This window comes from Danaus plexippus, chromosome 17 (assembly GCF_018135715.1).
Source record: "Danaus plexippus chromosome 17, MEX_DaPlex, whole genome shotgun sequence".
NCBI classification, from domain to species: domain Eukaryota; kingdom Metazoa; phylum Arthropoda; class Insecta; order Lepidoptera; family Nymphalidae; genus Danaus; species Danaus plexippus.
Window position 1 is genome coordinate 9577793 of NC_083548.1, and position 26644 is coordinate 9604436.

The 26644-nt window shown below is 35.3% G+C and overlaps 4 protein-coding genes and 2 non-coding genes across 9 annotated transcripts in view; 4 read left to right on the forward strand and 2 right to left on the reverse strand.

The window, feature by feature from the left end:
- The window catches only part of LOC116771103 (macoilin-2), a 34584-nt gene extending 34171 nt beyond the window's left edge, over positions 1 to 413 (reverse strand). Inside the window, exon 1 of the mRNA XM_061523165.1 lies at positions 132 to 413. Coding sequence (XP_061379149.1) covers positions 132 to 211 — 80 coding nt within the window. The 5' untranslated portion in view covers positions 212 to 413. The remainder of the gene's footprint in view (positions 1 to 131) is intronic.
- Positions 414 to 1346: 933 nt separating this feature from the next.
- LOC116771362 (recQ-mediated genome instability protein 1-like) lies at positions 1347 to 5196 on the forward strand. Of its 2 annotated transcripts, XM_061523083.1 has the most exons (8): positions 1347 to 1498; positions 1953 to 2041; positions 2113 to 2300; positions 2373 to 2469; positions 2552 to 2664; positions 2766 to 2888; positions 2955 to 3565; positions 3710 to 5196. In XM_061523083.1, exons 2-8 carry the CDS (start codon positions 1959 to 1961, stop codon positions 3851 to 3853), a joined length of 1359 nt encoding a protein of 452 aa, XP_061379067.1. In that variant the 5' UTR covers positions 1347 to 1498; positions 1953 to 1958; the 3' UTR covers positions 3854 to 5196. The 2 variants fall into 2 exon arrangements, with proteins under 2 accessions (XP_061379067.1, XP_061379068.1); XM_061523084.1 differs by lacking the exon at positions 1953 to 2041 and having other exon boundaries at positions 1350 to 1498.
- Positions 4350 to 12028, reverse strand: LOC116771085 (ubiquitin carboxyl-terminal hydrolase 16/45). Of its 2 annotated transcripts, XM_032662777.2 has the most exons (7): positions 11905 to 12028; positions 10865 to 11736; positions 10105 to 10228; positions 8283 to 8433; positions 7440 to 7584; positions 7013 to 7111; positions 4350 to 6912 (listed from the first exon to the last, which is right to left on the reverse strand). In XM_032662777.2, exons 2-7 carry the CDS (start codon positions 11706 to 11708, stop codon positions 5441 to 5443), a joined length of 2835 nt encoding a protein of 944 aa, XP_032518668.2. In that variant the 5' UTR covers positions 11709 to 11736; positions 11905 to 12028; the 3' UTR covers positions 4350 to 5440. The 2 variants fall into 2 exon arrangements, with proteins under 2 accessions (XP_032518668.2, XP_032518669.2); XM_032662778.2 differs by lacking the exon at positions 7013 to 7111.
- A 159-nt stretch (positions 12029 to 12187) lies between these two features.
- The window catches only part of LOC116771194 (Golgi-specific brefeldin A-resistance guanine nucleotide exchange factor 1), a 91364-nt gene continuing 76907 nt past the window's right edge, over positions 12188 to 26644 (forward strand). For both annotated transcript variants that reach the window (XM_061523193.1, XM_061523194.1), the window contains exons 1-20: positions 12188 to 12712; positions 13446 to 13564; positions 13929 to 14037; positions 14205 to 14363; positions 15017 to 15107; positions 15464 to 15669; positions 15995 to 16148; positions 16372 to 16540; positions 16857 to 17471; positions 17540 to 17690; positions 17869 to 18062; positions 18349 to 18557; positions 18995 to 19154; positions 19376 to 19607; positions 19883 to 20031; positions 20437 to 20563; positions 20985 to 21109; positions 22126 to 22253; positions 24437 to 24656; positions 24746 to 24878. In XM_061523193.1, the coding sequence (XP_061379177.1) occupies positions 12412 to 12712; positions 13446 to 13564; positions 13929 to 14037; positions 14205 to 14363; positions 15017 to 15107; positions 15464 to 15669; positions 15995 to 16148; positions 16372 to 16540; positions 16857 to 17471; positions 17540 to 17690; positions 17869 to 18062; positions 18349 to 18557; positions 18995 to 19154; positions 19376 to 19607; positions 19883 to 20031; positions 20437 to 20563; positions 20985 to 21109; positions 22126 to 22253; positions 24437 to 24656; positions 24746 to 24878 (3751 nt within the window). In that variant the 5' untranslated portion in view covers positions 12188 to 12411. The remainder of the gene's footprint in view (positions 12713 to 13445; positions 13565 to 13928; positions 14038 to 14204; positions 14364 to 15016; positions 15108 to 15463; positions 15670 to 15994; positions 16149 to 16371; positions 16541 to 16856; positions 17472 to 17539; positions 17691 to 17868; positions 18063 to 18348; positions 18558 to 18994; positions 19155 to 19375; positions 19608 to 19882; positions 20032 to 20436; positions 20564 to 20984; positions 21110 to 22125; positions 22254 to 24436; positions 24657 to 24745; positions 24879 to 26644) is intronic.
- LOC116771602 (U11 spliceosomal RNA) lies at positions 14599 to 14727 on the forward strand. The gene has a single exon (XR_004353606.2). It is a non-coding gene; the product is annotated as a U11 spliceosomal RNA (small nuclear RNA).
- Positions 23008 to 23080, forward strand: Trnar-acg (transfer RNA arginine (anticodon ACG)). Its single transcript has one exon. It is a non-coding gene; the product is annotated as a tRNA-Arg (tRNA).

Consider the following 26644-nt stretch of genomic DNA (forward strand, 5'->3'; position numbering starts at 1 on the left):
GACCTAAGACCCACACGATTGTACATCCCTATATATAATCAGACAAACAGTACTTTAACAGACGATACTCTAATACCAATTCCACAACATAGCAGATTATTTTAATAACGAGAAACTTTTATTTTACTCACTTTCCATACATTCCTTCTACAATTTTATTGCGTTTTACAGGGCGCCGCATTTTGCCAGTATCGGCATTTCGTCTCTTCATATTTTTCCTTCACAGTGTTATCGCAACGATAGCCTCTATCCACAACACTTATTTTTTATAATAAACATTTAGAACAACAAAGGTTCACTCGGAATTCACTTTTTGTTGTCACTCAGCCTATACGCAAAATTTACGAGGGAGACGGATAAATTATCATCGGTAAGCTGTTGAACTGTTCACGAAAGTCACAGATTTACAAAATAACGATGTTACCATTGTGTAATACTTGATACTATAATCATAGATTTCAAGTACAACTGTAGTGACATTAATTCTCAACATTACTTTTGTTTTTTTTTTCTATTTTCTAATTTAAAAGTTAAATAAAAACTGTAGTCATATTTTGGATTCTTAATATATAAATTTTCATAATACATTTTTTACTTTTATGAAGAATTATAGAATATTATGATCGGAACAATCACATGTTACAAAATATGGTCGTCCATTATCTTTAACTACCGAACCTCTGAATTATTTTTATGATTGTCCAACTCATTCTTCAGGCTTTGATATATATTGATCGTTTAAAAGGCCTAATGGAATATAATTATTAATTTTGAACTTTAATTTGTGTATAGTACAATTGATGAAAATTGTAGATGATATACTTGATGTAATCTGAGTTGATATCCTCACAGTAGTGATATTGCTCTGGCCTAATAATACAAACAGAAACACTACAGGATCCGTGGCTATATATGAATTCGATAACAAGAATTATTGTAATCTCTACTTTGAGTATTTTTGAGCTTAATTTTGGAAAATCATCAGGATGTCTTTTGTGTTCGTCTTGCCGCTCTTAGGAATAGGGCTAAAAATAAATCTGATTTCATTTATGAGCTCATCAGATCCTATTGATCAGGCGCAGTGTTATTGGAAGTATTACTTAATAGTGCCAAAGCAATATTATCGGTTTTGCATCCAGGTAGCATTTTTAAAACATCAAATCTCGGTCTATCTTCTTATTTTAAGGAAGTCTGACGGACAAGTAGAAAGTCAGTGCCACGAAAGATTGCATGTGAATGGTTTTGCATTATATAATCAAAATCTGCTACCTCGGTACCACGCGGCTAAGATGAGCATGTACTGCTCGATCTCAAGTGGCAAGTCAGAAAATCGATTTATCAAGTGGTAAAAAGTATCAGGGAGATGCGGTCGTATTTCCACGAAATAACATTATAAAGTAAAATCGTATTATATTGTAGAGTGTAGACCAATAAAATTGGCATTTCAGTAAATATTCCATACCCAGCAATGTATACTCGTTCAATAACGCCGTAACATGTAAGTTCGTTTCAACTAATAGAACTAATTTGTATCTACGTCTTTGGCTTTCTCCAATCTGAAGTATAACGATATTAATTACTTGGAAAATATAATATATAAATAAGAAACTATGAAGAGGCGATTCCTAAATTTATAACGTGTGCATAAATTGCGACTCACAGAAAAATTATGGACTTCGACACGAGTACTTTGACATAATTTGTCAAGTGTCTTCAAAAATGTCATAAGATATTAGCAAAATATTATACAAATTCAATGCGAATGTAGCTATACCATCAATAAAATATATAGTCGGATGTCTTAAATTGTATACATATATATTTTGCAGCTGTTTAAACTTAAAGATGTCAGTTAATTTTAGTGACATTTAAACTTGATCTTGTGGTTGAGTTATTTTTATTGACGACTACATTTGATAAAATATAATATTAATAATAACAACTAAAAATAGGTCGAAATGCTACTTAATGAAATAGTGGAATCAGTAAAATTATTTCTCAAAAATTCACACATAAATGTGAAACATGATTGGTTGCAAGGGTAAGGATACATTTATTGCTTTTATTTAATGAATTAAATGTAGAATATTATTTTTTGAGACGTTCTTTCAGGTGTATAGAATATTTGCACGAGAAAGGTTATGATCCTAATTCTATAAGCAAGATAACTAAGGAGCAATGGTTATTGAATGATTTAAAGGAAGTTTCTTTGGGATGTCTTCCTTCTAATTTAAAAAAACAAAGTCTAGTTATTTTAGATGGAAATTTTGTTCTTCAAGTAAATTCAGAAATTAATATTTGTAAGTAAATAATATATATCACCATTTTTATAACAAGCAATTATCAATAACAATTTATATTAAACCTTTCAGCCATGTCTGTTTATCAGCAGTATAGTAAATTAAAAAATGTAAACAATGAAAATATTGAGGCTACGATAACAACTGAGGAAAAAATTACAAGTAACAGGTTATATAAAATAAATTTTAGTTCACTAATATAGAAGCTAGTTTATTATATTAATGAACAATATTGAAATTTATAATTTCAGAATACTCAAGTTCTTTTTAACTGACGGTGTGCAAGATGTTACTGCCATAGAGTACAAATGTATAAATAAAATTAAAAATGACTTAAATCCAGGCTATAAAATTCTAGTTAAAGGTAATTTAATGCTTATCTCTCTAGTTTACCTGTTCAATCAATTTAATATCACCGTGTTTGCAGTTTATAAAGAATAAAACAATATCTTAATCTATTTACAGGACCAGTAGTGTGTCGGAACGGTGTCATATTCTTAACAGACAAGGATGTGGATATGATGTGGGGTGAAGTCAAAGAATTCAGCATTACAAATTCTAAGATATCAATACTCGCTGCAAAATTAGGTAAGTTGATTATATTAAGGTCTAGATAAGTAATAATTTTTTTTCTTAATAAAACGCTAATTACAGGGTTATCAGATGCCATTTCCTCAGTAAATAATCAAAGTAGCTCAGTTGAGAATCGAAACCAAATAGTTTTTAATGAAAATATTACAGCTGAGAGTACATTAAATAGATTTGAGCGTCAAAACAACACAACTGATCAACAAAACAGAAATATAAATGAAATAGATATACCCCAGAATCAGAATAGAAATGAAAGAGTTGAGGAATTCATAGACTTAGATGATTATGAAGAAATCAGACAGGATACTCCCGCAGACTTACTTGCTGACCATGGTTTGGAAGACAATTCACCTGCATTTAATACAGTCAAAGTCTCGGCTAGTCCGTTTGTTTATATAAAACAGATAAATGATTTGAACCAATGTGAGAGAATAAATAAGGTATTTAAAGTGAAAGCCCAAATACTTTATCTGCTAAAACGGCCATCATTCACTAAAGATAAGTGGATGGTTGAATGTAGAATAACAGATGGCACCGGCTGTTTGAATGTAGAAGTGAATAGCTGCTTGTTCTCTACGATAATATCTCACACTCCACAAGAAATGGCCGAACTGAGCTTGCAAAGACAAAAAGATCCAGCGACTAAAGACAGAATAGATAGAGACTTCGTAAAGGTATTGAGTTTAATATTGTTTGAATAATTGATAGTTAAATTTAAATTTGTTATATTTACATAAAGAAAATTAATTATATGCCACATAGATATATTTTGCCATTTCGTATGTTTATACTGTCACTAGTTGCGTTTTATTTTTCAGTATTTATCAGAAGCAAAAAGAAAATTGGATTCCGAATACTCTATAATGGAACTTAACATGTCACCCACTCCGGTTATAACACAGTTCATCCCATTCACTGAGCAGCATGTTATGCTGTTACAAAAAAGGCTGCAAGGATTTTGATACCTGATGATATATAGTAGACAATACATATAACATTCTGTAGCAGAACAAGATATCTTGCCAGGAGGCAAAGACTTATATGTATATTCATTTCTCTCATTGAAAGCACCTAAAGCTATCGGCCGCTATGTTGACGCACCCCGGATCTGTCCGCGACAGGGCACACCAGCGGCTGGCCGGTCCTGGCAATGACCGGACTTACTACCTCGGAGGAAGGGGGCGATCCCGGCAATTCATTGAAGGCACCTGCCATAAAGCAATGTGAATAAATTTTTACTGACACTAATTTTTTATTTGAAATTTCATCTGCTGTATGTATATATAATTTATTAAACTGTAGTCAGCAAGAACCTCGATTGTTCCTATTTTGGCACAAATCCCTTTTACCATTTGTAAGAAGCGTTCGTAGCTGATGACCACTTAACATCAAGGGTACCATCCTTAGCTACTACACTATATTAATATGATATCAATGTGAGCATAATCAAATGACAGATTTTTTATATCTATTTTATTTAATACACGTCCTCCTGACATTGCGTGTGGTTCAATATACAAAAATTATCATTCATATAACATCAACACAGGTTAACTAATGTGCATATTTCCTTGCACCGAATTCTATAAAGAGCTGATTGAGAAATTGACAATCAATAGCATTCGAAATGAAAAAAAATAATTTCAACAAACAACAGCAAGGAAGATAATATTAAAAAGCCATACAAAACAAATAATAATAATAATAATAATAATAATGAAATCTACTTTCCAAATGCTCTTTATCAATGAGCGAAATTAGAAAATATTCGTTGGCTTATGCAATTTCTCTGAAAGCTCCTTAATATCAACATAAAATTAGTTGAACACAGGAACAGCGTAACTAAATTGAGCACTCAACTAATGAACAAATCAATATAAGAACAAATAAGGTCGAGGTCATTAAAACTATGTACTCATTAGTTCACAGAAGACATTGGCGCTCACATTGATCGAGTTATTTGTTTTATTTAAAATGTAAATGTACACTAGTTTCAGTTATAATAGAAACATGTCAATGTTAATGTTAAAAATAACAGAGAATGTGAGGCCGACGATTTTATGAAGGAGACATTACAAAATATAATTAAAAACACGATTTGCCAATTAACTCACGAGGTAATACATAGCGTAGCAATGTTGACACTAACGGAAGACATCTCCATCACGAGCGGTTCAGAAATAAATACACTTTAAAAGTATTACGTATAACATAGTTTCTTGCGATAGAATTATACTTAAATCGTTTTGCAAATAATCGTGGATCATTCAAGACGGGATGAAAACCGACACTAGTGATGACTGGAGAGGCGTTAAAAAACTCAGGTCGGTTTAGAAGCGTTGTAAGTTAAGCGAAACTATGCGTGTTAATGAAATGAGTTACCGCGGACAGCATGCATCATAGATGGCGAACGTTTTCCTAGCTCAGGAATCCCCCACAACACAGTCGCCACGACGCGTACTGCACAGTCTTAAAGGTTAACATCACGGAGCACGAGGACCACATCGAATCGACGGATCATATAGCTGGACACCGCTATATACAGGGTGCTACAGCACGCGCTCGTAGAACAGCAGGTAGGCTTGAGCGCGGAGCACCTTTTCCTCGCTGACCTCCGACACCATACTGTCGGATACGTAATACCAGCGAGCGGCGGGCGGCGGCGGCGCCTCGCCCGATTCGTACCCCGATAGTTCAGAATCGTCGTCGCGGACCCGCCCCGGCAGGAAGCGGCGGCCGGCGGGCGAGGACCGTGTCTTCACGTACGCCACGTAATGTCCACCGTGCATACCACCAGAATGTTCCACGACCCCGTACAGAGAATACAACAGCCGACTGCGGCGTCTCGACTTGTCCGCGGCGCAGAAAGGCGCCAGGTCCAGTAGTATGGGGAAGTCCACGTGCTTGGTCATCTTGCGGAACATGCAGCGGGGTCCCAGCTGGAAGCGCTTTAGGTGCAGGATGAGAACCGCGGGCGGCTTCGACACCAGGAACCGCTTGGTCGCGTTCGTGTACACGGTCCTGCCGCCCTTGCCGTTGATGCGTTCGGTGCACGTGTCGCAGCCGACTTTATTATTGCCGGTGAGCAGCTCGAGCGCTGTGAATTGGCTGAGACAGGACTGCACGCTGCATTCGTCTTCATCGCATACGTAACGCGGGGACGGCGGGCTCTGGCGGGAGAAGGACATGAGATCTCTGTTCACGATGCTCTCCGGCTCCGCTTCCGGAAGCTTCGGTTTGGGGGCGGGCGGTGGAGGCACTGCCGCCGGGGACGACGGAGGTGGAGGTTTCGCTTCGGGTTCAATTTTAAGTTTATCAAGAGCGATTTCTTCCTGGAACACGGCCTCCTCCAGGGTGTTTACCTCCCAGCTGTTGTCGAAGAGCTCACGACAGCCCTGTGCGCTGATACCCCTCGACACAACCTCGTTCGAGTATTCTGGCGCGAAAGATATTCGTGATACCGGTCTTTCGAAGACGCTCTTGACCGGTGACAGTTTGTTGTGCTGGGGGCTCGAAAGGTCCAAGTTGATCTCGCTGGACAATGAACTGTGACTGCCGAGCTCTTTCCCATTCAGAGGCGAGTCGACGTTGTCCACGGTTTCTGTTGAATTATGCTTCGTCGCCTCCGGACTCGCGACACCGGAGTCCGGGTTGGAGAAATTCTCTAATGGTATTAAAGGTTTATACTCCGAGGGTATGATGTTCGTGGAGGTGGAGTTTTCAACGAATTCCTTATCCTTTTCCGTCGACTCCGGCGTGTTGTCCGTCTTTTCTTTATCCAAATCCACGGGACTGGTGCGTATCGAGTCTGAGCTGATAACTTTTTCGGAGTTATAACCAGATTCCATGTGGTAGGCTGCGAAGTTGGCGGCCGTGTGTGCAACGGCTTGCGTGCCAACGGATGTCGACGCCTCCGTCTGTCGAGGCTGATCTTCCAAGTTATCTTCAACATCAGCATCCGACTCGGATGAGGATTTTTCGTCCTCCTTTGGTCCATTTGTTTCTTTATCTTTGGAAGTGCCTGGAACATAAGGATCTGTTATAACAATGCGTCTCAAATATCCAGCAGTGTAAATTAACTATAAAAACATTCAATATTTAGTCATTAAACGATAAGACACCTTTATGACTCTTTCTGGCTACTCTTCGATTAGCATATCTCTCTTTCTTCAACTGATGTTTAGATGGCTTCTCTTCTTGGGTATTAGTATTGTTTTCCTCTGAAATTAATAAGCCTTATTGTATATAAAAATTAGGGGTGTCACAAAAAAAAAGGTTAATTTTGTTATAAACAATAATAATGGATATACAGTTAAAAACAAAATTTTAAAATTTTCTTTGGCGAGTTAATAACAGGTACGAAATTCATTCATTGTAAATAGTATACAATTTTGAGGAATTGGTTGTGGATAACTGACAGGACACAAAATAATATTTTTAGTTAAAAAAAAAAAAACAATTCTCCTGACAAAAATCATACATATGTTATAACAAATCAATTAATATGTTAACAATGAGTGAAAATGTTATTAATTAACATATATTCACCGTTAGTCTTCCTACGGACGATAGCTGGTGGCTGCGGACGAAATGCGGCCACGGGTAAAGACAGGTCCAAGAAGTATTCCGCCCGGTCAGAATGGGAATAACACTCCTGACACTCCAGGGTTGACACCAGAAAACCACGGAAAACCTGAGAATTAACAATATTTATTTATTTTATTTTTTTAAGAGAAAAAATAAACGTAATGGAATGGGTGTGATTAAGCCAACGAAACAAGATAAAAAATGTAATTAAACATTCATGGGCTTTTAACACTATTAAGCTGTTGTTATGACTTTAGCTTAGTCTATATCTAGTCTTACCTATATAAACACTAGCACTATAAAATATTCCTGATAAAAACACGCTTTGTAAAATATTGGACATGGACTATGATATAGAAAATTTTATAATTTCATATTTGTATAAATTATGTATCATAATTGTATAAAAATTGTATAATTAATGTCAGATGTATATGTGACACCATATTGAGTAATATTGCTTATCTGTGAAAACTCAATAGCTTATTTGTAGCAGTAAATATACAGTTAATAGTACGGTCAGCATAATTTGTTCCAAATATTTTGTATAAGATATAGCATAGCATAGCAGCATAGCCGTGGGATTCTAGCTATCCAGTCTCTACTGGTAAAAACATCAATATGTTTCAAAAATATGTGTTGTTTTCAAATAGTATAAAATTATGTACCTATGAGGTTTATTTACAAAATGTATCTTGTCTCATTGGCCCAACGCTGTCCTACTGACATTTATGTTCTTATACATTAGTTATATATAGATAAAGTTATATTGTTTAAATTAATTATAATCATAATATTTTAAACCTGTTCAGGTCTGAGCATGGTGTCGGAGGCCTGCTGCCCATAGAATTTGACTTTTTGCTTAACTTCCCCATTAACTTTGGCGGGATCAACTTTTGAATTCATACCAAGGCTGCTGAGTATCACTGACTGGTAGCGACGGAGATCTTCAGATCTGAAAATTTAAAAAAAACACTTAAAATATCATTTATAAACATCGGTTTACAAGAAATTTTGCAAATCAATTGAGTAAATTTCAACATTGGAAAAATTTCATTAAATGACTGTAGTGGATTATTTTTTAGGACTTATAGTTACAAGAGCGAAATTGTAGTCAATGGGTTGTAGGTAGCATTTTGAATACCTCAGTCAAGACAGTAGAACATTAAAAGGAGATCAACTTAAAATGGACATACAAGTGTTTCCTTAGATTATGTGGGGCTTCAGGAGGCCTTATACCACCTTCACAAGTTTAACAAAATCTCTTAAAACATACCCATGAAGTTCCTAAAATATTTTTAAATAAATCTAAAACCTGATGTTTGGCAATAAAGAAATTGATCAAAAATTATTATGCTGTTAAATAATTAATTTTAGTGCATGTGCCCGCACTAAACATGGAACTATCCATATGTAGTACTTATGAAGTCTCAGATGTTTTAATAGTTGTAACACTTTTAATTACATACAAATCTTTACACCCATCATATATCTAAATGTGCACATAACACAGCTACAAGAGATTAAATTATGCATATAGCTTTCTGATATTACGGGGACAAGAGCAGACAAGTTAAAATTACTTGTGATCACTAAATTATTATTAATTATGTTTTCTGTTTGTTTTTATACAATAATTCATTTTTGTTCTTTTTTAGGTTATTTAGTGTTAATTATTAATCTTACAATCATTTAATAGTTACAGAAAACGACATTTTTGTTTACTAAAAAATTTCAATAGGACTAAAATTTTTAAATGCTTCACCAATTCAGTAAATGAAAGTAAAGAATGTAAATCTACTTTATTATAGCTCTGACATAAAAGCTTAATTATTATTATTAATATACTGAGTGAGTGTGAAAAATATTGATTTTGTGTGTGTATATATATATAATTTTCATAGATAAAAAACTTCATAACTGTAAAATATCTCTTGTAATGGACAAATGATATTAATCCAAATCAGTGATTAAATATCTCTGTGATGTTCTGAAGTGAAAAATGATTTCGACATATCTTAGTATACACTCTACATGTTCACAAGGACTTTAACAATAAAAAACTTTGTCTAAGGTGAACAGCACATGTTGTGCGGCCATTTGAACTTAGACATAATAATGACATTAAACATTTAAATTAATTTAATAAGTTTTCTTTTTTTATTTTTGTTATAAATATTAATAGCTTGTGAAACAAAAAATAAAAATTGATTTTGGTTTCATTTAAATGAAAATATTTTATGGATTTACATTGGATAATTTAAAACATTAGCTTTGTTTAACAGAGGTAATGGGCAGATGAAATGTGACTTGAGAGTAGGACGTCAAGTCCTGTTTTTTGGCACCTAACGAGGAACATTTCTTGACAGAATGCTGTAGAATCATGATCAGTGCAGAATAATTGAAATGACAGATAATATAATCAATACAATTAGCAAGGTACATTGTGCTGTATTAGTTATACTTGGATGGCACTGTTAAATAATATGTTGTCAAGTGTAATATAGGTTCCTACAGTCAGTCTTGCTATGTAGCACAACATAGATATTACAAATTTAAGGACTTATTATTGAATATCACAAACAAACATGTGAATTATCTGGTTCTATCCATCTATATCTCTAACCTGACAGCTTCGAGTAGATGCCTCAAGAGTTCATGAGCATCATGTTGGTCCCCGCCACCAAATTGCGGGAGCTTTGTTACTAATGCCGACAGCAAACGCCGAGGATTATACACACCTCCTTCACCTGAAACATATAGTTAGTAAATTACTTTGATTAAACTTAAACTGGCAATTAACAGATGTCAAAGAGACGGAAATAATCAATTGGACTGTGGTGTTATACTAAAGGCACAATAAAATATAATTTCTAAGCTTAAATTTAACATAAATGGAATATATATTTGTAGTTTAATAATTATTATATTAATTAAAATATATATATATATATATAAAACAATTTTTATTCTGTTAAAAAAAAAAAATACCGGGTAAGTTAAATTCATATTTCATCTAATAAACCACTTAATGTAATTATAAGTTACCTCGAGTTATAAAACCAGCATATTCAAGCTAGGTTGGCTTTTTTTTAAATAAAAGACAGAATATTATGAATATTATTTGAATTTCTTGGCCAATACTCTACATCCTTACAACAAGTGCAGTTTATTGAACTACATATTATTATATATAGGTCTTTATGAACCTAAATAGATATTAGCAAGTGTGAAGGCTCATTAAACTGGCAACATTGTATGCAGACGATGAAAGTAAATTTTTGGTAAGGCTATTAAATCATACAAAACTTCCAACAGTGAACAAAAATACAATATTATTGTGATTTTAATACTTGCTGAAATCAAAGATAAAATATTAAACATACCCGCTTGCAACTCGGCTAAAGTCTCAGCTAAAGTTTTTGTTAATGTGCCCCATTCTGCTAACTGTCCTGTGATCGGAGGAAGTTCCATTTCCACACCCTCATCCCCGCTCTGATCACCTTTAATTTTTAATTTACCACCAGATAGAGAGAACTTCTCACCGGGTGATGACATTTCTTGCAAAACTTCTAATAAATAAGGGGTCTGTACTAAACATTGCATTACAGAATTGAAAAAACATGTGTTTCCTAAATTTGTCAGTCCTCTTACCCTCGGCAGGTTTAGTGCCATAGCTTTATCTTTACCTTTGTCATTTCTTGAGATAGGTTCAAGTGGCATTGGCAACTCTAACTTAGATTCTAACGAGCCGAGGGGTAACGCTATAGGAGGCAACTTAGGGTTATTTGAAGATTGCTTTTTCAAATATTCTATGCATTCATGTAGTTTTTTAGCGCTGGAGGCTGTGATTTCATTGTTACAGTTATAACAGTAGATCTCCCAGGTTGTGGTGTTCGCTGTCAATGCATGGCAATCAGAATGTGGCGTGTGGAAATGGTTAAGGGCATGCTTGTTTCTCGCTCTACCGCACAACTGAGTTCCGCAACGCAGACACATCCAGAGAGTGACATCTTCTTCATAATTTGAATCAGCAATTTCGGTTTTCGGACTTTTTTTGCACTCCGAACATTCCTTTTCGAAACCTCCGGTTTTTAAAGCCTTCTTTAATCTAGTAAGGTCAACAGCTTTGGCTACATGAGGACATGCGGATTTGACGGTTTCATCGCAAGATTCTGTCGAGTCGTCTCCGTTTTCACTGGGATCGCTTTGTCTCTTTTTCTTGACCATTGTGACGTTAATCTAGGTCAAAAACCGCCTGTAATGTAATCAGATACACTATTAAGAATAACTTCAAGAACACAAAAAGAAAGATTTGACAAATCTGTGTCGATAGCCATTGCACGCGTGACAACGCACATTCACTCTATTATATTTCAAATGCCGTGGATTTGAATCAACATAAAAATATTTCAATAAAACTTACAATTACATATGACGTCTGGAAATTAAAGTTAAAAATTGACTAATCTTATTTAGGACTTAATTTCTCAAATTTTGTCAGAAAAGTATAGTACAGTCGTCCGACATCTTTATGTCATTAACATTAATAAAAAATTCATTAGGCGCATTATACATGACAGTACAAGTCAAATTCACAAGAATAGATTCTTGTCAGTCGCTTAAGTGAAAACTTCACCGATATCGAGCAAAAATCCAAGTATCTAATTCGCAACGGCCCTCTTATGGGAAGTAGCGTAACTAAAATTCTGAAACGTCAACATGATATGAATGATCGAGTTTCGTAGTAGAATTTACTAAATTGTTAACTTCAATTGTGTTATATTTAAAGTATTGAACTTTGATAAATAAATGAACGAAAAACAACTAAACATTAGCAAGTGGTTTTAAAAATATGTAGTGAGAGGAGATTAATTTAGGACCGTTTTGTTGACTTTGTTGATATTATTAAATTTTATTAAAATTAGTAACAATGTCTTTGCCGGGCAATGGAATATTTGTTGTCCAGGGAGAGATGTCCATGCTGGTTACAGCCATGCGACGAAGCACTCGATGGGGTTCTCATTCCTTTCCAAACGAGGAATATGATGTGCTGACACGAACATTTCAGGACCTGAAAACAATCTTAAACCAGGTTGATGATTTACGTCTGTTAGACCCTTTGACGTATCTTAGTCCTTTTTTGGAGGTGATAAGAAGCAAAGAAACTACTGGGCCTGTAACAAGTCTTGCTTTATCTGCCATACACAAATTCCTGTCTTATGGACTTATAGGTAGGAAATGTTTTACTAATTTCTAGGTAAAATATTATGTTTTAATAATAATGAAATCTAAGGTCTAAATATATAAGGTCTGTAGCAACATATGGATACATTATATTAAAATATAATTTAGTTAATATTATTAGTAATGATTCGGTATAGTTGGGATTTGCATTGAAAGCATAACAATTCATACAAACTAAAACAGTTTGGACATAGTCCAATTTATCAATTTGTTAACAGCAAAATTATGGTAAAAACATTTTATATTATATATTTTTGGGTCTTTGTATAGTCCTAAAAATTATAAAAATTGTTGGACTTGTGCAATAAAAGCTTACAATTATATTGTTTGTTATAATAGTATAGTATATAATAGTCATTAAGTATTAAGAGATAAAGATCTTTGAAAAGATAATTGAAGTATATATCAACATAATATATGAAACAAGATATTTATCAAAACTTTATTGAAATGAAAAGTTTCAGCTGATTTAGAATAATGTTTTAAAAGTAGACAGCATACGAAGCTGCTAATGGCTCGAAGTTTAAATATCATTAAGAAAACCTGTTGAGATGTCACAAAGTTGATTAATATCTAGTAATTCTTAACTATTATGTATTATTATTATGTAATTGCCCGAATTAATGTAATTGAAAACATTATCTTATAAGAGAGAAATTGTAAAGATGATATATTTTTCTGATAAGTATGCATATTCATGATCGCTAACTCTGTTTCAAGATCCAACTCACCCTAGCGTGCCGGCGACGGTAGAGGATATAGCCGATGCAGTAACTCATGCGCGTTTTGTGGGAACCGATCACTCTTCAGACGGAGTGGTGCTGTTAAAGTTATTGCAGGTATACAGTGATTTTTATTTCAGACTGTTCAAATTTTTAAAGAATCCTTAAAGAAAATGTTATGTAACTAAGTTTGTTGGCTTTATATCAAACAAAGTTCTTGGGTAAATTTTAGGAAAAAAAAATATTTACATTTATAGGACTTCCTTTATACTAAACTTATGATTGTCAGATTTTGCTTAGGAATTTTTATTTTTAATATATTCACTAAAGTCTTAGTACATTAACATGTAGGCATGGCATTATTATTTATATTTAATTGTCATGCAGTATTTAACAAATATAGAAATATTCTTTCCTGGCAATCTAATTAATAAGAATTATTCATGAATCCTGAAAAAAATACTTTTTTTTTTAATTTAAGGTTCTTCACACACTAATGCTCAGTCCGGAGGGCGCTATGTTGACCGATGAGAGTGTCTGTGAGATAATGCTCAGCTGTTTCCGAACATGTTTTGAAACCAGATTAACAGGTTGTGTATTGAATTTTTGTGGAATATTATTTTCTCTATTGTAAAAATTACTATGATAAGAGGACACTTGCTTCAAGGTTGTTAACATTCCCTGCATGTAATATATCATTGAAATTAAATTTAATATAACAGAAAATATATCTAATGTGGAAGTTATTATCTTCTAGAGCTTCTTCGTCGTAACGCAGAGCAATGTCTCCGCGACATGACGCAGTTGATTTTCATGAGGTTGCCGCAGTTTCCAGAGGATTCCACATCATTTACCTCCGTCGGACTGTCACTTAAGAGACGAGATCGGACCAAGAAGAAAATTACTGCCGCTAACAGTCAGTAAACAACAATGACAATATTTCATATTAACATAACATACACATTGATAAGAAAATTATACTAGTAAAATAATGTCTTCTACACCACTTTAATACGTAAGAATCATTTTATAAAAATATTCCACTCAAAAAGTTTGTCCTCTCAACGCTAGATGGCGTTGTGTTTTTCTACATCGCGCTATCGAAATGTCATACTCAAATGTATATATGGGTGTAAGAATCGGGCTTCGACAAAAAGGGTGTTTGCTGCTTTGATGGCACGTGCGCCAATACGGTGTGCGGGGTATGGTTATCAAGACATACCCAACACGTAATTTTTGTTTTCGTGGGGCAGTCGGGACCGACATGTACCGGCGCCTCCTATAATCCGAATATATTGTAATGATAATTATCATGATACGTATGATAAACATCCTTATTAGTTGTTATCATAGTATCTGTATACGTCATATCATAATTATCGTTTCTCATTAATTTGTTTAGAAACATTAATACTTAAATATGAACAGATACGTCCTCTATGAACGACTGCAAATATCGCCTTGAATGTAATCTCCTCATTTAAATACATCCATAATATCATTATTTACAATAATATAGTATATAGTAAAATTCTAACTTCTGTTTAATTTGATTCTCTCTTTAAAAAGGTACCAACTCTTTAGATAGGAAAACATCTAACAATGATCAAATGAGTCAAGAGGTCGACGTCGAAGAAGCCAAGCAAGTATCGACACACAAGTACGTTGGAGCAAAACATAATAAATATTTAGTAGATATTAACTATTCATAATAATCGATTTTTCTAATAAAAGTGTGACAAAAACAGTATATATAATGAGATATAAGATTTGAAAGTATTCATTGAAATTGATATGTTTCGGATTTATTAGTAATTTTAACGAAATACTCCTGAAATTCACATCTCGTCTGCCCGTGATCACGGTTGCTGCAAAGTAACCGAAACGTAGGGAGCATGTTGTTAAAAAACAGTTCAAAACTTAACTAGTAGTTAAGATTGAAACCAATCTTTTATAACGTGGACCAATCCTTTTATATTTATATATATGTTATAGTTTTGTAATTCAAATTTTCAGTCAAGATAAAAATCTTTTGAACGAAGCCGAGATAACAATAGAACCGGTGGATCAAGTGAAGAGTCCCAAGAAACACGCTCGCCACTCGTCGATGGACCTCGCTAGCAACGCGTCCATAACACACGTGTTGGAGAAGTGTGTTAACACAGAAGATAACCAGGAGAACACACAGAAGGACACCGCAGAGAACATAGAAGAGAAGATTGGTGAGGTTTCATTTATAACCATGTAGCTATTAAAAGCACTTACATTCCTGATACAGATACTCCTGTGTACATTAACAGTGTTAACTTCATTATACAAGCTCAGCCATAAATAGTCGGTAAGTATTATTTATGTCACATTTCGTTCTTTCATGATGAAGTTAAATAGCTATTTAAGTCCGTAAATGTAGTTATATTTTTATATTGATTACTACTTAAAATCTTGGATCTCATAACATCTTTAATTAAAAGAGTATATTCATTAGGTTGGTTATCGAAGGTTGTCTGATAATTAAAATAAGAAATTTCTTACATCGTTTATGATCAGAAACTGTTGGCGAATCAAATACAGCAGATGAAGGGCAAGGCGACGCTCAAAAGTTAGAAGAATATGTGAACCACAGAGGCATCAGGTTCACCCAACAAGAAGAATCCTCGAACCTGCAACCATATGGACTGGTCTGCGTCAAAGAATTGTTCAGGTATATTAGGAGTGGAGGAAATCATTATTAAATTGATTGTTAAAAAAAATTTACAGTTAAATTCAGTTTAAGAGCCAAATAATGTGGAAAATGTTTTTAATTAACAGTAAAGAGAGATAATATTGGTTTTGTGGTATGTGATTAAAATTGTGGTTACAGTAGCAACTACTGACACCCTCCTAGAATCTATGTCTTAGTTGATTCAATGAAAGCCTATCACCAGATTCCTGATATCTCTGATCAACCCCCTGGAGCCTCAGAACACGTCAGCCATGGTGCAGTTGGGGTTGAGTTTAGTGGGTACGGCTCTGGAGGTGGCGGCCGATCACCTGGCTAAGTGCCCCGCTTTATTGGGACTCGTCAGAGACCCTCTCTGCAGGAACCTCATCAGTGTAATTATTTAGACGATACTATCATATAACCAACATAGCTATGGTGCTTGAAATTTCTTTGAAGATGGGATTGTTAACATGAATTATTTAATACATTAATTTTAAATCCTTGGAAATTTTATGATTATGTATTAATTCTTTTACTATGTCAGCTATATTTGCTATCATTGGTTTTATTTACATTTTCACTTGTATTCGTATAATTCAGAATATTTTCAACACATCCTAACTTAAAATGACTTGCATACAATATTTATTATCTCTCAAAGGTTTTTTTGATTGTTTTATATTCAATCAGTTCTTTCTTCATTTACAGTTACTCGACACGGAAAGAATATCAATTTTCGCACTGGACCTGCAGCTGTGGTTCCTCTTGTTCGAGGCGCTCCGCGGCCACCTCAAGTATCAAATGGAAGCGTTTTTCAAGAAAATTATCGACATAATTTCAGCTGACGCGACCAAGTCCATATACGAATTGAAAGAAATACACCACATCGCCTTGGAGAGCCTTTGTCAAATGTTCCGGATACCAGGACTTTGCACGGAACTGTATCTGAATTTCGACTGCGACGTTTACTGTACTAATATATTCGAAGAGTTTACAAAATTGTTATCTAAAAATGTCGTCTCTTCGACGGCTTACAATATTCACACTATGTCGTTGGACGCTCTGATGACTTTGATCGAGGCTATAGAGGTCGGGACCGCCCCCAAGGAGGACGTAGAAGTGGGAGAGGTAGATGATCAGAGGGAGAAAGAAGACCGTGTAGGACATGTCACGTTGGAGCTCGGCGGCATGGACGACGCGTCAGTCGTCAGCGACCACGTGACCCACGACATCAGTCAATATTTTGTTGCTAACGCGAGACAAATGACTCAAACGGAACTGCCGTCGGACGAGGAACTGGATCACATTAAGGATATGAAAAAGGTTAACTTTCAAACAGATTTCGTTGCTTACATAAGATAATTAGGTAATTGATATATTTTTTTTATCAGTGGGTGACTCAAGGCACTGAGCTGTTTAACCAAAAACCGGAGAGAGGAATAGAGTTCCTATTGGAGCACGGAGTGCTGTCAACGCCGTTGGATCCGAAGCAGGTCGCTATGTTTCTGAGAGAGAATCCAGATTTGGATAAGAAGATGATAGGTGAGCTGAGAATTATACCCTTATTGAGAACCAATATACCAATGTATCAGTAAAAGTTTATTTACAGTATATATATTTTTCAGTTTTGAAATGGCAGAAGACTTCTTTTTATAGCTTCATCTATTGTCTTCTCATCGTATCCACCTTATACGTCTAAATTCTGTTTCTTTTACATCAGGTGAATACATCTGTAAGCGGTCATCTCGTGAAGAAGACTCCGGACCCAGCATCCTGTCGGCGTTCGCGGATAGTTTCGACTACACCGGTCTGAGGATCGACCAGGCCTTGAGGCTTTACCTGGAGACCTTCCGTCTTCCCGGAGAAGCTCCATTGATATCACTGGTTATGGAAAAGTTTGCTGAGCGGTGGCATGTGAGTTATTTGTGTGATAGCAAGCAATGTTCATGTGTGTGTGCGTCCATGCTTACATCGGTGCATTTATGTGTGTGTGTGTGTGTGTGTATATGATTTTAGTCATTAACGACCCAAAAACTGTGTTATTTAGATCATACCTAATTCTCGAATACTGTATACCCAACTGTTCAGCATAAAGTAGAAACTATAAATATATTTACAAGATCATGTGCATGTACTTCAAAAAACTTAATGATCTAGTTATCTCTAGTTGTTACTATACACGTATAATTTGCGTTTCCAGCTAAGCAACGGCGAACCGTTCGCCAACGCTGACGCCGCGTTCCGCCTGGCGTACGCCGTCATCATGCTCAACGTGGACCAACACAATCACAACGCCAAGAAGCTCAACGTGCCGATGACGGTCGAGGACTTCACGAGAAACCTCCGAGGGTGCAACGGCTCTGACGACTTCGACCACGAGTTACTGCAGACTATATTTCACGCTATCAAGTAGGTAGATCTTACATGTGTAAACATGCAAGATTATCAGATAATAAACCTTTTTTATTATCTTACAACCGCGTACTGCCGACGTTTCGGTTACTTTGCAGCAGCCGTGATCACGGGCGGACGAGTCATTAGTCATTTATATTTGGTATTAAATTGTTATAAATATAAAGAAATAAATTTTTGTTGTTGTGTGGACCCACACTCTATAGCGTAGTTAATAAAATTTAAAACATTAAGGCGCCGTTAAAATTTAACGGTTCCGCATAGATTATACGATCTATCGAGCTGCGTTTCTGTCATACAAAACAATTGTCAAGGATTCTTCAGTTTGTAACTAGTCTAGAAATCACATAGAAGGAATGATGACATGTACTTAATATTTCCTATAATGTGTCGGTAACTTTCTATCCCAATTTAATTATTATGGAATTTTCCAGGAACGAGGAGATGATAATGCCGGCGGAGCGTGTGGGTCCTCTTCGTGACGCGTATCTGTGGCGAGTGCTGCAGCGGCGCTCGGGTCGCACGCTTCTGTCCGCGCCGCCCGCGCCCCACAGACTGCACGCTCGACTGCTGCCGCTGGCAGCGCCGCCCGCGGTCATTCAATGAACTATTTTTATTTTACAATAACGACATTCCGACGATATGCTTATCATATCACAGTATATATATATATATATATTATATATATACAGTACATACATAGTAATATATTTAAATGTAATTAAATCTATTTAAATTCATTCTCGAATATCTACACACTCAGTGTTTCAAATGTTACTTGAATTATTTATACTGATATGTATATCGCTGCGCAGGTGACAGCGTTGTCGGCGGCGTTCGAGCGCGCCGCGCCCCCGTCTGCGGAGGACGTGGAGTCGAACAACCTCCGCGACTGTGCTGCCCTCATAGCGCTGTCGGGGCTCGAGCGCTGTGCGGCGCTGGTGGCGAGGCTGTCACCCAATACCCTCACCTTGGACACGGTCCTGTTGACGCTGTGCAAGTTCACTGGCTTACTGACGCCGCAGCACTCGTCCTATATAGCCATCGGTGAGAAGTTGCCCGCTATATGTAACTCTAAGCCACTATGACTTGGTGGCTGAGTTTTATTATAAAAGCATATGTGAAAGATTCTTAAATGGAACATATTTAACGTTTCAGAATTATATAAAAAAATTCAAAATTGTCACAGTATGGATTCATAGTTAGAAATATATAGTTTTAAACGTTTGCGATTTATAAGGCGTTATAATTGTATACTTAAAGTCGATCGACAATGAGGTCTCAGACTTTCGCGAGTGTTCATTAACATAAATGTATCCCAGGCGTGTCTCTCGGACAGTCGTCCAAGGCGATGTGTAGTGTCCGACGGGCTTGCGTGGTGGCGGCCAGACACGCGGACTGCTGTCGCGACAGTTGGCGACACTTGCTCGAGATAGTCAACACCCTGTATGTAGCGAGGTTGCTGCCCAAAGTGAGTTAGTTATATATTATTCAACAACAAATAAGTATACATCTCTATCTCTTATAAGATAAAAATCACTACAGAAAGGATACCTTTATATTTGTATGAAAAATTCTAGTTTGAAACCTTAAGTTTTTGTCTATTGGCTACAGTTAACATAGAAACTTAAATACTATAAGAAATGTCACTTTGTGTTTTGATTAATTGAAGTCGAAGAATTCAAGCTAAAATCGCTCTTTTATCATAAGACATAAAGTTGTAGATATCTTAGCTCGATATCAGATGGGTTACAAAGATAACTACAAAAGCAAAACTTCCGAATGCATAATTGTATTGAAAATGTGAGATAAAATGATATAAACTACTTCTATACAATAATTTCTCAGTAGTTTTATTCCCAATTTCATATTTCAGTGTTTGGTGGAGGCCGAAGATTACCTGTCTCCTAACGGGACGGTTTCCTTGATACGAGACACGTCACGCGGCACAGAGAGCGGCCTCCTCTCCAGTATATATTCGTACATCGCGCTCGGAGAGAGCGGTATACACAAACTAGAATTATAAACGAGCAAGTTGGTAGGGATGTATCGATGTGTGTATGTTTGTTACGTTTCCGCTCAAAAACTACTGAATGGCTTCGATTGAAATTTTAAAATAATCTAGGCCACGCATCACACAAGAGTAGAGACTGTAGTTTGTTCAATAAATTTGTTTCGTGTGACGTCTCGCGGCGCTCTCGATAGATGGCGCTGTCGGTTGGTCGGCATATATTTTTAAACGATTCCGTGGGAAACCTATAATAAGTTCATCACAGACGATACCGCAATCAAAAGCTTGCTTGTATATTGTTACAATTCTTGTGAAAATTTAATTTATTCATAAAAAATACATTTTTATTACAAATTCATTTATATTCAGTAATAGTCCTTATTGTATAATACATAAGATATACTTTCCCCCAGGAGTGCGAGCCCCCACTCCTCATGAGAAGAGTTTGATAGACGCGGCCGCGGAGTGCGTGTCCAAATGTAACTTCCCCGGCATCCTCATAACGGAGACCAGGTTCCTGCAGATGGAGAGCTTGCAGGTGTAGAGAGAATTAGAAATACTTTGGATTTTTTTCCTACATCACACACATACACACACACACACACAAACACACACATAGATATGTCGGATCGCAGAGCCCATTAGGGTCTTGTGAACCACTCATATTGCAATCCAATGATTAAAACTTCAATAGACTTTGCAATAACTTTATTTCACTTGTCACTATTTGATTAACACCACGTAAGTAATTTACTATTATAGAATAGCAATTATGAATTTGAGCCACGTGGATTGGCGAGTGTGCGTCCAACAGCGTGTCCAAGTGAACACTGCCCTTACAATGCGACTGCTCCCATTTACATACCTTGGTGACTGCTACGAAGTTGGCGCCACTAGCAACCCCACTCGACAATCTAACTGACGTTAGCGTCGGCTCTTAGCAAAATTAAAATAAATTGAGTGTCTTTTTAAAATTACATTTGTAATATTTATCAACTAAATATAATCACATAAATAAACGAACACATTTAAATATAAACAAAGAAATATAATCAAAACATCAAATAAATTTCTTAAAATAAGGTAGTTATACGATATTTTCTGGATACGCCGTCATATATATGTTAATGTTGAGTGTAATTATGTAATAATATATTTTTTGTAATCAAATGATTTTTATGTTAATGTATTTCTTTTCTTATATGCTATTTTAATATTAAAACTGACAATATTATAAATAAATATAGCTCGGACACCAAATGTTGTCTCAATGTTTGGTCAAAACTCAAGTGAGTTGACAAATAGTTTTTGCTTTAGATACTATCCGAAACAGAATTTCCTAGTTTCGTTTCATTTAACGATGGAACAGTAACAAAATATTTTTATTTGTGACCAATCAACTCAATCACAAGTCAATCACGCGTCAGTCATAAGTCAATCAACCCAGGTTTTCTTTTTAATATCACTGAACCTAATCACCAGCAACAAGTCAACTCCTCAAGTTCTTAGTGTGTTCATATTAAGTCATAAAAGTAATCATAATTTTTGTTACAGGAGCTGGTGTCGGCCATGATAGCTATCGGCGCGCCGCCCGACTCGGACAGTCTCCAACTAAACCCTCAGCTAGAAGACATCACTATATTTTTCCTGGAGTTACTGGGTCAGACGCTCATACAGAATAGGTGAGAATTATATATATATTTAATATAGCAATATCTTATATAATTGATAAAAAAAATCTGGATTGTGTGGCATCTTGTTTCATCAGCTAACTTCCAATGAGTCTTATCAAAACGGTTTCAGCTTTCGAGTTTGATGAGACGAATTTTGTTTTTTTTAGTATACTTGTTTGTTTCGACACGAGTTTAGTGATTAGTTTAGTGGATATTATAGTAAAAAAGCCGCTCCCGCTTCACTTATTCGTATACATGTGTTAATAAAAATGTATCACTTAATAAATATTTTGAATGAAAACTTCATAAATATAAACGTGTTCCTATATTTTCCTACCGTTTGGAGACATTTTTGTAGCATATTTCTTAAGTAGTAATAAAAAAGATAATCTTCTCAACGGACAGTTAGGTTTCATATTCGACTAAATTCCGTCTGAAAAATATTTCCTAACCTGAATATAATTGCAACTCTATGTTAACTGCGTAAATGTCATATATTTTTGTCGAAGTTTAACGTTTTAACGTCCGCTGACACGCGACAGCCGACAGATGGCGCTACTGGTGTGTTACTCTATTTATCTAAGTATAGAACGGGGTTTCTGAAACAAATGTTACGGGCATAAGCCACTAAATAATTTGTTCGTAGCGAACTTTCTTTAATTGAAATTTTGTATGTAATTGTTTTTGGCTTATATGAAACAATTCGTTTTATACAAAAACGGAGCTAAAAATAATGCTCTACAATTTCATGGAATCCATTATCGGCCCTGTGGCGCAACGGATAACGCGTCTGACTACGGATCAGAAGATTCCAGGTTCGAATCCTGGCAGGGTCGACTGTTTTTTTTTTCTTTTTTTCCTTATTATTCTATTAAAATTGCCATTAATGTAATAAAATGTATTTATTATGTATTATATTTTTTAAGATTTTCTTTGAAATAAAAATATTCACGAAAATAGAATTGAATTCAACACAATCGTACACATGTTGGTCATCAAAAATAGTTGTACTAAATTTATAGTACACATTAAATCTGTAGCGGATGTTCCTCGTGAGCTTTCCAAACCTTTAATAATAGGAACAAATATAATTAATGAATATATTCATTTATCATGTTTACTAATGCGTTATCCCATAATTATTCATCTCGAAGATTTTTGCGGTAATATTTTGTAAATTTCAAAAAGAATAACCACATAACTATTTCTACATAAAAATATAATATAGTTTAAAAATATTCCGTTTGACATGAGTTGACGTACTACACTGGACAGTTCTGAGGTATTTAGTAAAAGTCACCAATTTTAGGAACGTATCCCTTGATTTGTTTATATTTGTATTTATATTTACGTCAATACTTATAGTTTTATAGAAAACAACCGATGGTTGTAACGAATACATACATACATTAGTCACAGCATAGCTAACAATTATTAAAACACACATTCACACATAGACACACACACACACACAAACACGCACGCACGCACGCACACGCACACGCACACGCACACGCACACGCACACGCACATATATATATTATATATATGTTAATCTCTTAATATATAAAACAATCCTTTCATTACACACACGTTTAAAATTCTCCTCAAATAACTTTTACCATAAGCCACAACTTATTCGTCTCATACTCAGTGACTAACATTGAGAATAATATGTATAATATTTTTTTTTTTTTCATCTCGTCTATACTTTGCATATGTATATGCAAAGTATATATATATATATATATATATATATACATTGTCTTATATCATATATATAAAAAAAAACTTATAATAGAAAGATTTTAATTGAATTTTCTAAGTTTTGTTTCAAGAAACTTGACCATTGTATAAAATGTAGCTCAAGTTTTATGATCCTTTGTTAATAAGTCCCGAATAATTGTTCTGCTCTCAACGTCATATTAGCATGAGGAGTTATGGGTTCCATTACAGGTGAAATGTAATTCATTTTCGACCAACAATTAAAATAAGGGGCGTTACATTCATGAGAAAAGTTGTAACAAAAGAGAACAATTAGTCTGTTCCGTTTATAACTCATATTTTTAAAAATATCTTAATTTCCATCTGAACAAAGTCGCGTGAATTTATTGAAACAAATGTGGAGAAGCTAAAAAACTTATGTTACGCATCTGTTTATTTCTAAAATGATTTTCTGCAAACGATGCCAGGGACCGCGTGATTCATGTTTGGCCATCCGTCTCACAACACATGGAGCGTGTGGTCCGTTGGGCGGGTCGATCCCAGCACACTCTGACCCGCGCCTTAACCGCCCAGCTCCGTATAGCCGCTCGGTTAATGCGCTGCGATCAATGCGCGCCTCTGCTCTTGCAGCATCTCACTTTGCTGTACCGCCTGCCCTATCGACTCTTCTACCAGCAAGCCGATGTGGTGAGTTCTAAAACACTCTCATATTACAATACAATTATTGTACCAATGTAATGGAATGGTTGTTATTTATTTGTTTTCAATGTCACCAGATATCGTGCGGTCTTTACGAGCTTGTTAAAACTTCAGCCCAGAATATCCACAATGGAAGCGAGTGGAGTATTTTGCTGTCGCTGTTGGCGGCTGCGGGTGCCGGCGCGTGGCCCCGAGTACACGTTAACACAGGTGAGTTTGTCTAATCAACAGGATCTCATTTTAGCATGGACATGCATTAAAAATATTACTAGAACGTTTCGGGGTTCGTTGCTCAAATGACACGAAAAGTGTCTTGCAAGTTGTCACAGTTGGCAATATTCATTAACGACACTTATGCATTTAAAAAGTAACCAAATAAAAGAAATGTCTTCAAGAACTCTTGCATTAAGGTTACCGGAAACTAATGTCGTTTCTGCTCATTATGTTGATTTTTTGTTAGTCAATTGTATGCCTCACATGTGCATCGGAGATATTTTAAGGGTCAAGGAGACTTTTCTCTTAAATTGGAGTAAATAAATATATGTTTATGCAAGTACATTAGACTTCAGTTAGTGTGAAAGATGGTTCTAGAAGTTCAGTTGGCTTAGTTTTGATCTCACCGACTCTTATCGATAAGGAAGACTACTAAAGGTAGACAACAACACATCAGTAGTAAAAGTGTAAGCAAAGTCTTTGTCAGACAGTCGAGGACCTCTCAAACACCGTTTGCTAACTTTGCCGAACATCTAAACACGATTGCAACAGATTCTCAAGATTCCGTGTATGAGTTCCCAAGGTCTGTTTAAAAAAAGTAATTTTTTTCGTATATAGGCCATTTCTTCAACAGTGCGGTAGAGGATTTAAAATGCAAAAGTGTGTGTGATATCAATAACACAGATGCACCACTTGGGCCCTCAAATGGTGCATCTGTTTTATTAAAGCAATATTCGATGAACAGTTGAAGTGCTGCAAATAAGACAAACAGTGAAGTCAGGTTTTTATTTGGATTAAACAGATCGTGTGATCCATTCTTTAAGTAATAATTACAACCTATTCGTGAATTTTTCCTAAGCTATAAGCTTTTTTTGTACCACTTATTGCAATTTTGTATAAAAAAAATTAAGAAATGCTATTAACTTTATCTATATTTATGGACGTAAAAATATCGTTAATTGGGCACAAAAGTTATATTCCCATGTTGAACTTGAATTTACTATGTCTGATAAAACCTTACGGTATTTGTTGCGATTTCATTATAACATATCATCCAAATTGTAATAAAGACAACATCCAAAAAATTTTATAAATACGTTTTCGTTTTTGGAATTTCGTGAGAATTTTTTACCTCTCAGTCAATAATATAAGACCTGTCCATTTTCACTTCAGTTTTTTAATAAAATACGATACATCAGTCACCCCCGTTCGTTTACGAATTGTTATTAATTTTATTTTATCTCGTTGTTTAATATTGAGTATGTTTCTTTCGATGACGATGATGACAAGTATCCAACTAACATAATTTATGTTCTGTTAAATTCCAAGTTTGACTTAGTCGTATGTCATAACGATCAGAATACACGAATCAAATATTTTCTTTTAGAACTGAAGTGGTACGTGGGGATTTTTAACTTTTTCCTTAAGGGACCAGTATCTTTTCCAATCTAAATTGATCCTTTTGATAATTTTCTTAGTTGTCAGGTCCTTCGGAGATATCATTTGCCCAAGATATGTGTAACCATCAACATATTCTATATTTGTATCATTTATTATAATAGGATTTTAATCATGATTTGTCATTAATTTTGTTTTCGAGGTGTTCATTGTCAGCCCAACCCTTCTGTTCTTACATGCCAGTTGCTCAAGCATTTCTTGTAGGTATGAAGCTTTGTATGAGACATTAAATCATCTGCGAATCTGAGGTGGTTTAGACACATTTACTCCACTCGAGACGTCTAAATATAGATTCCGGCACGGAG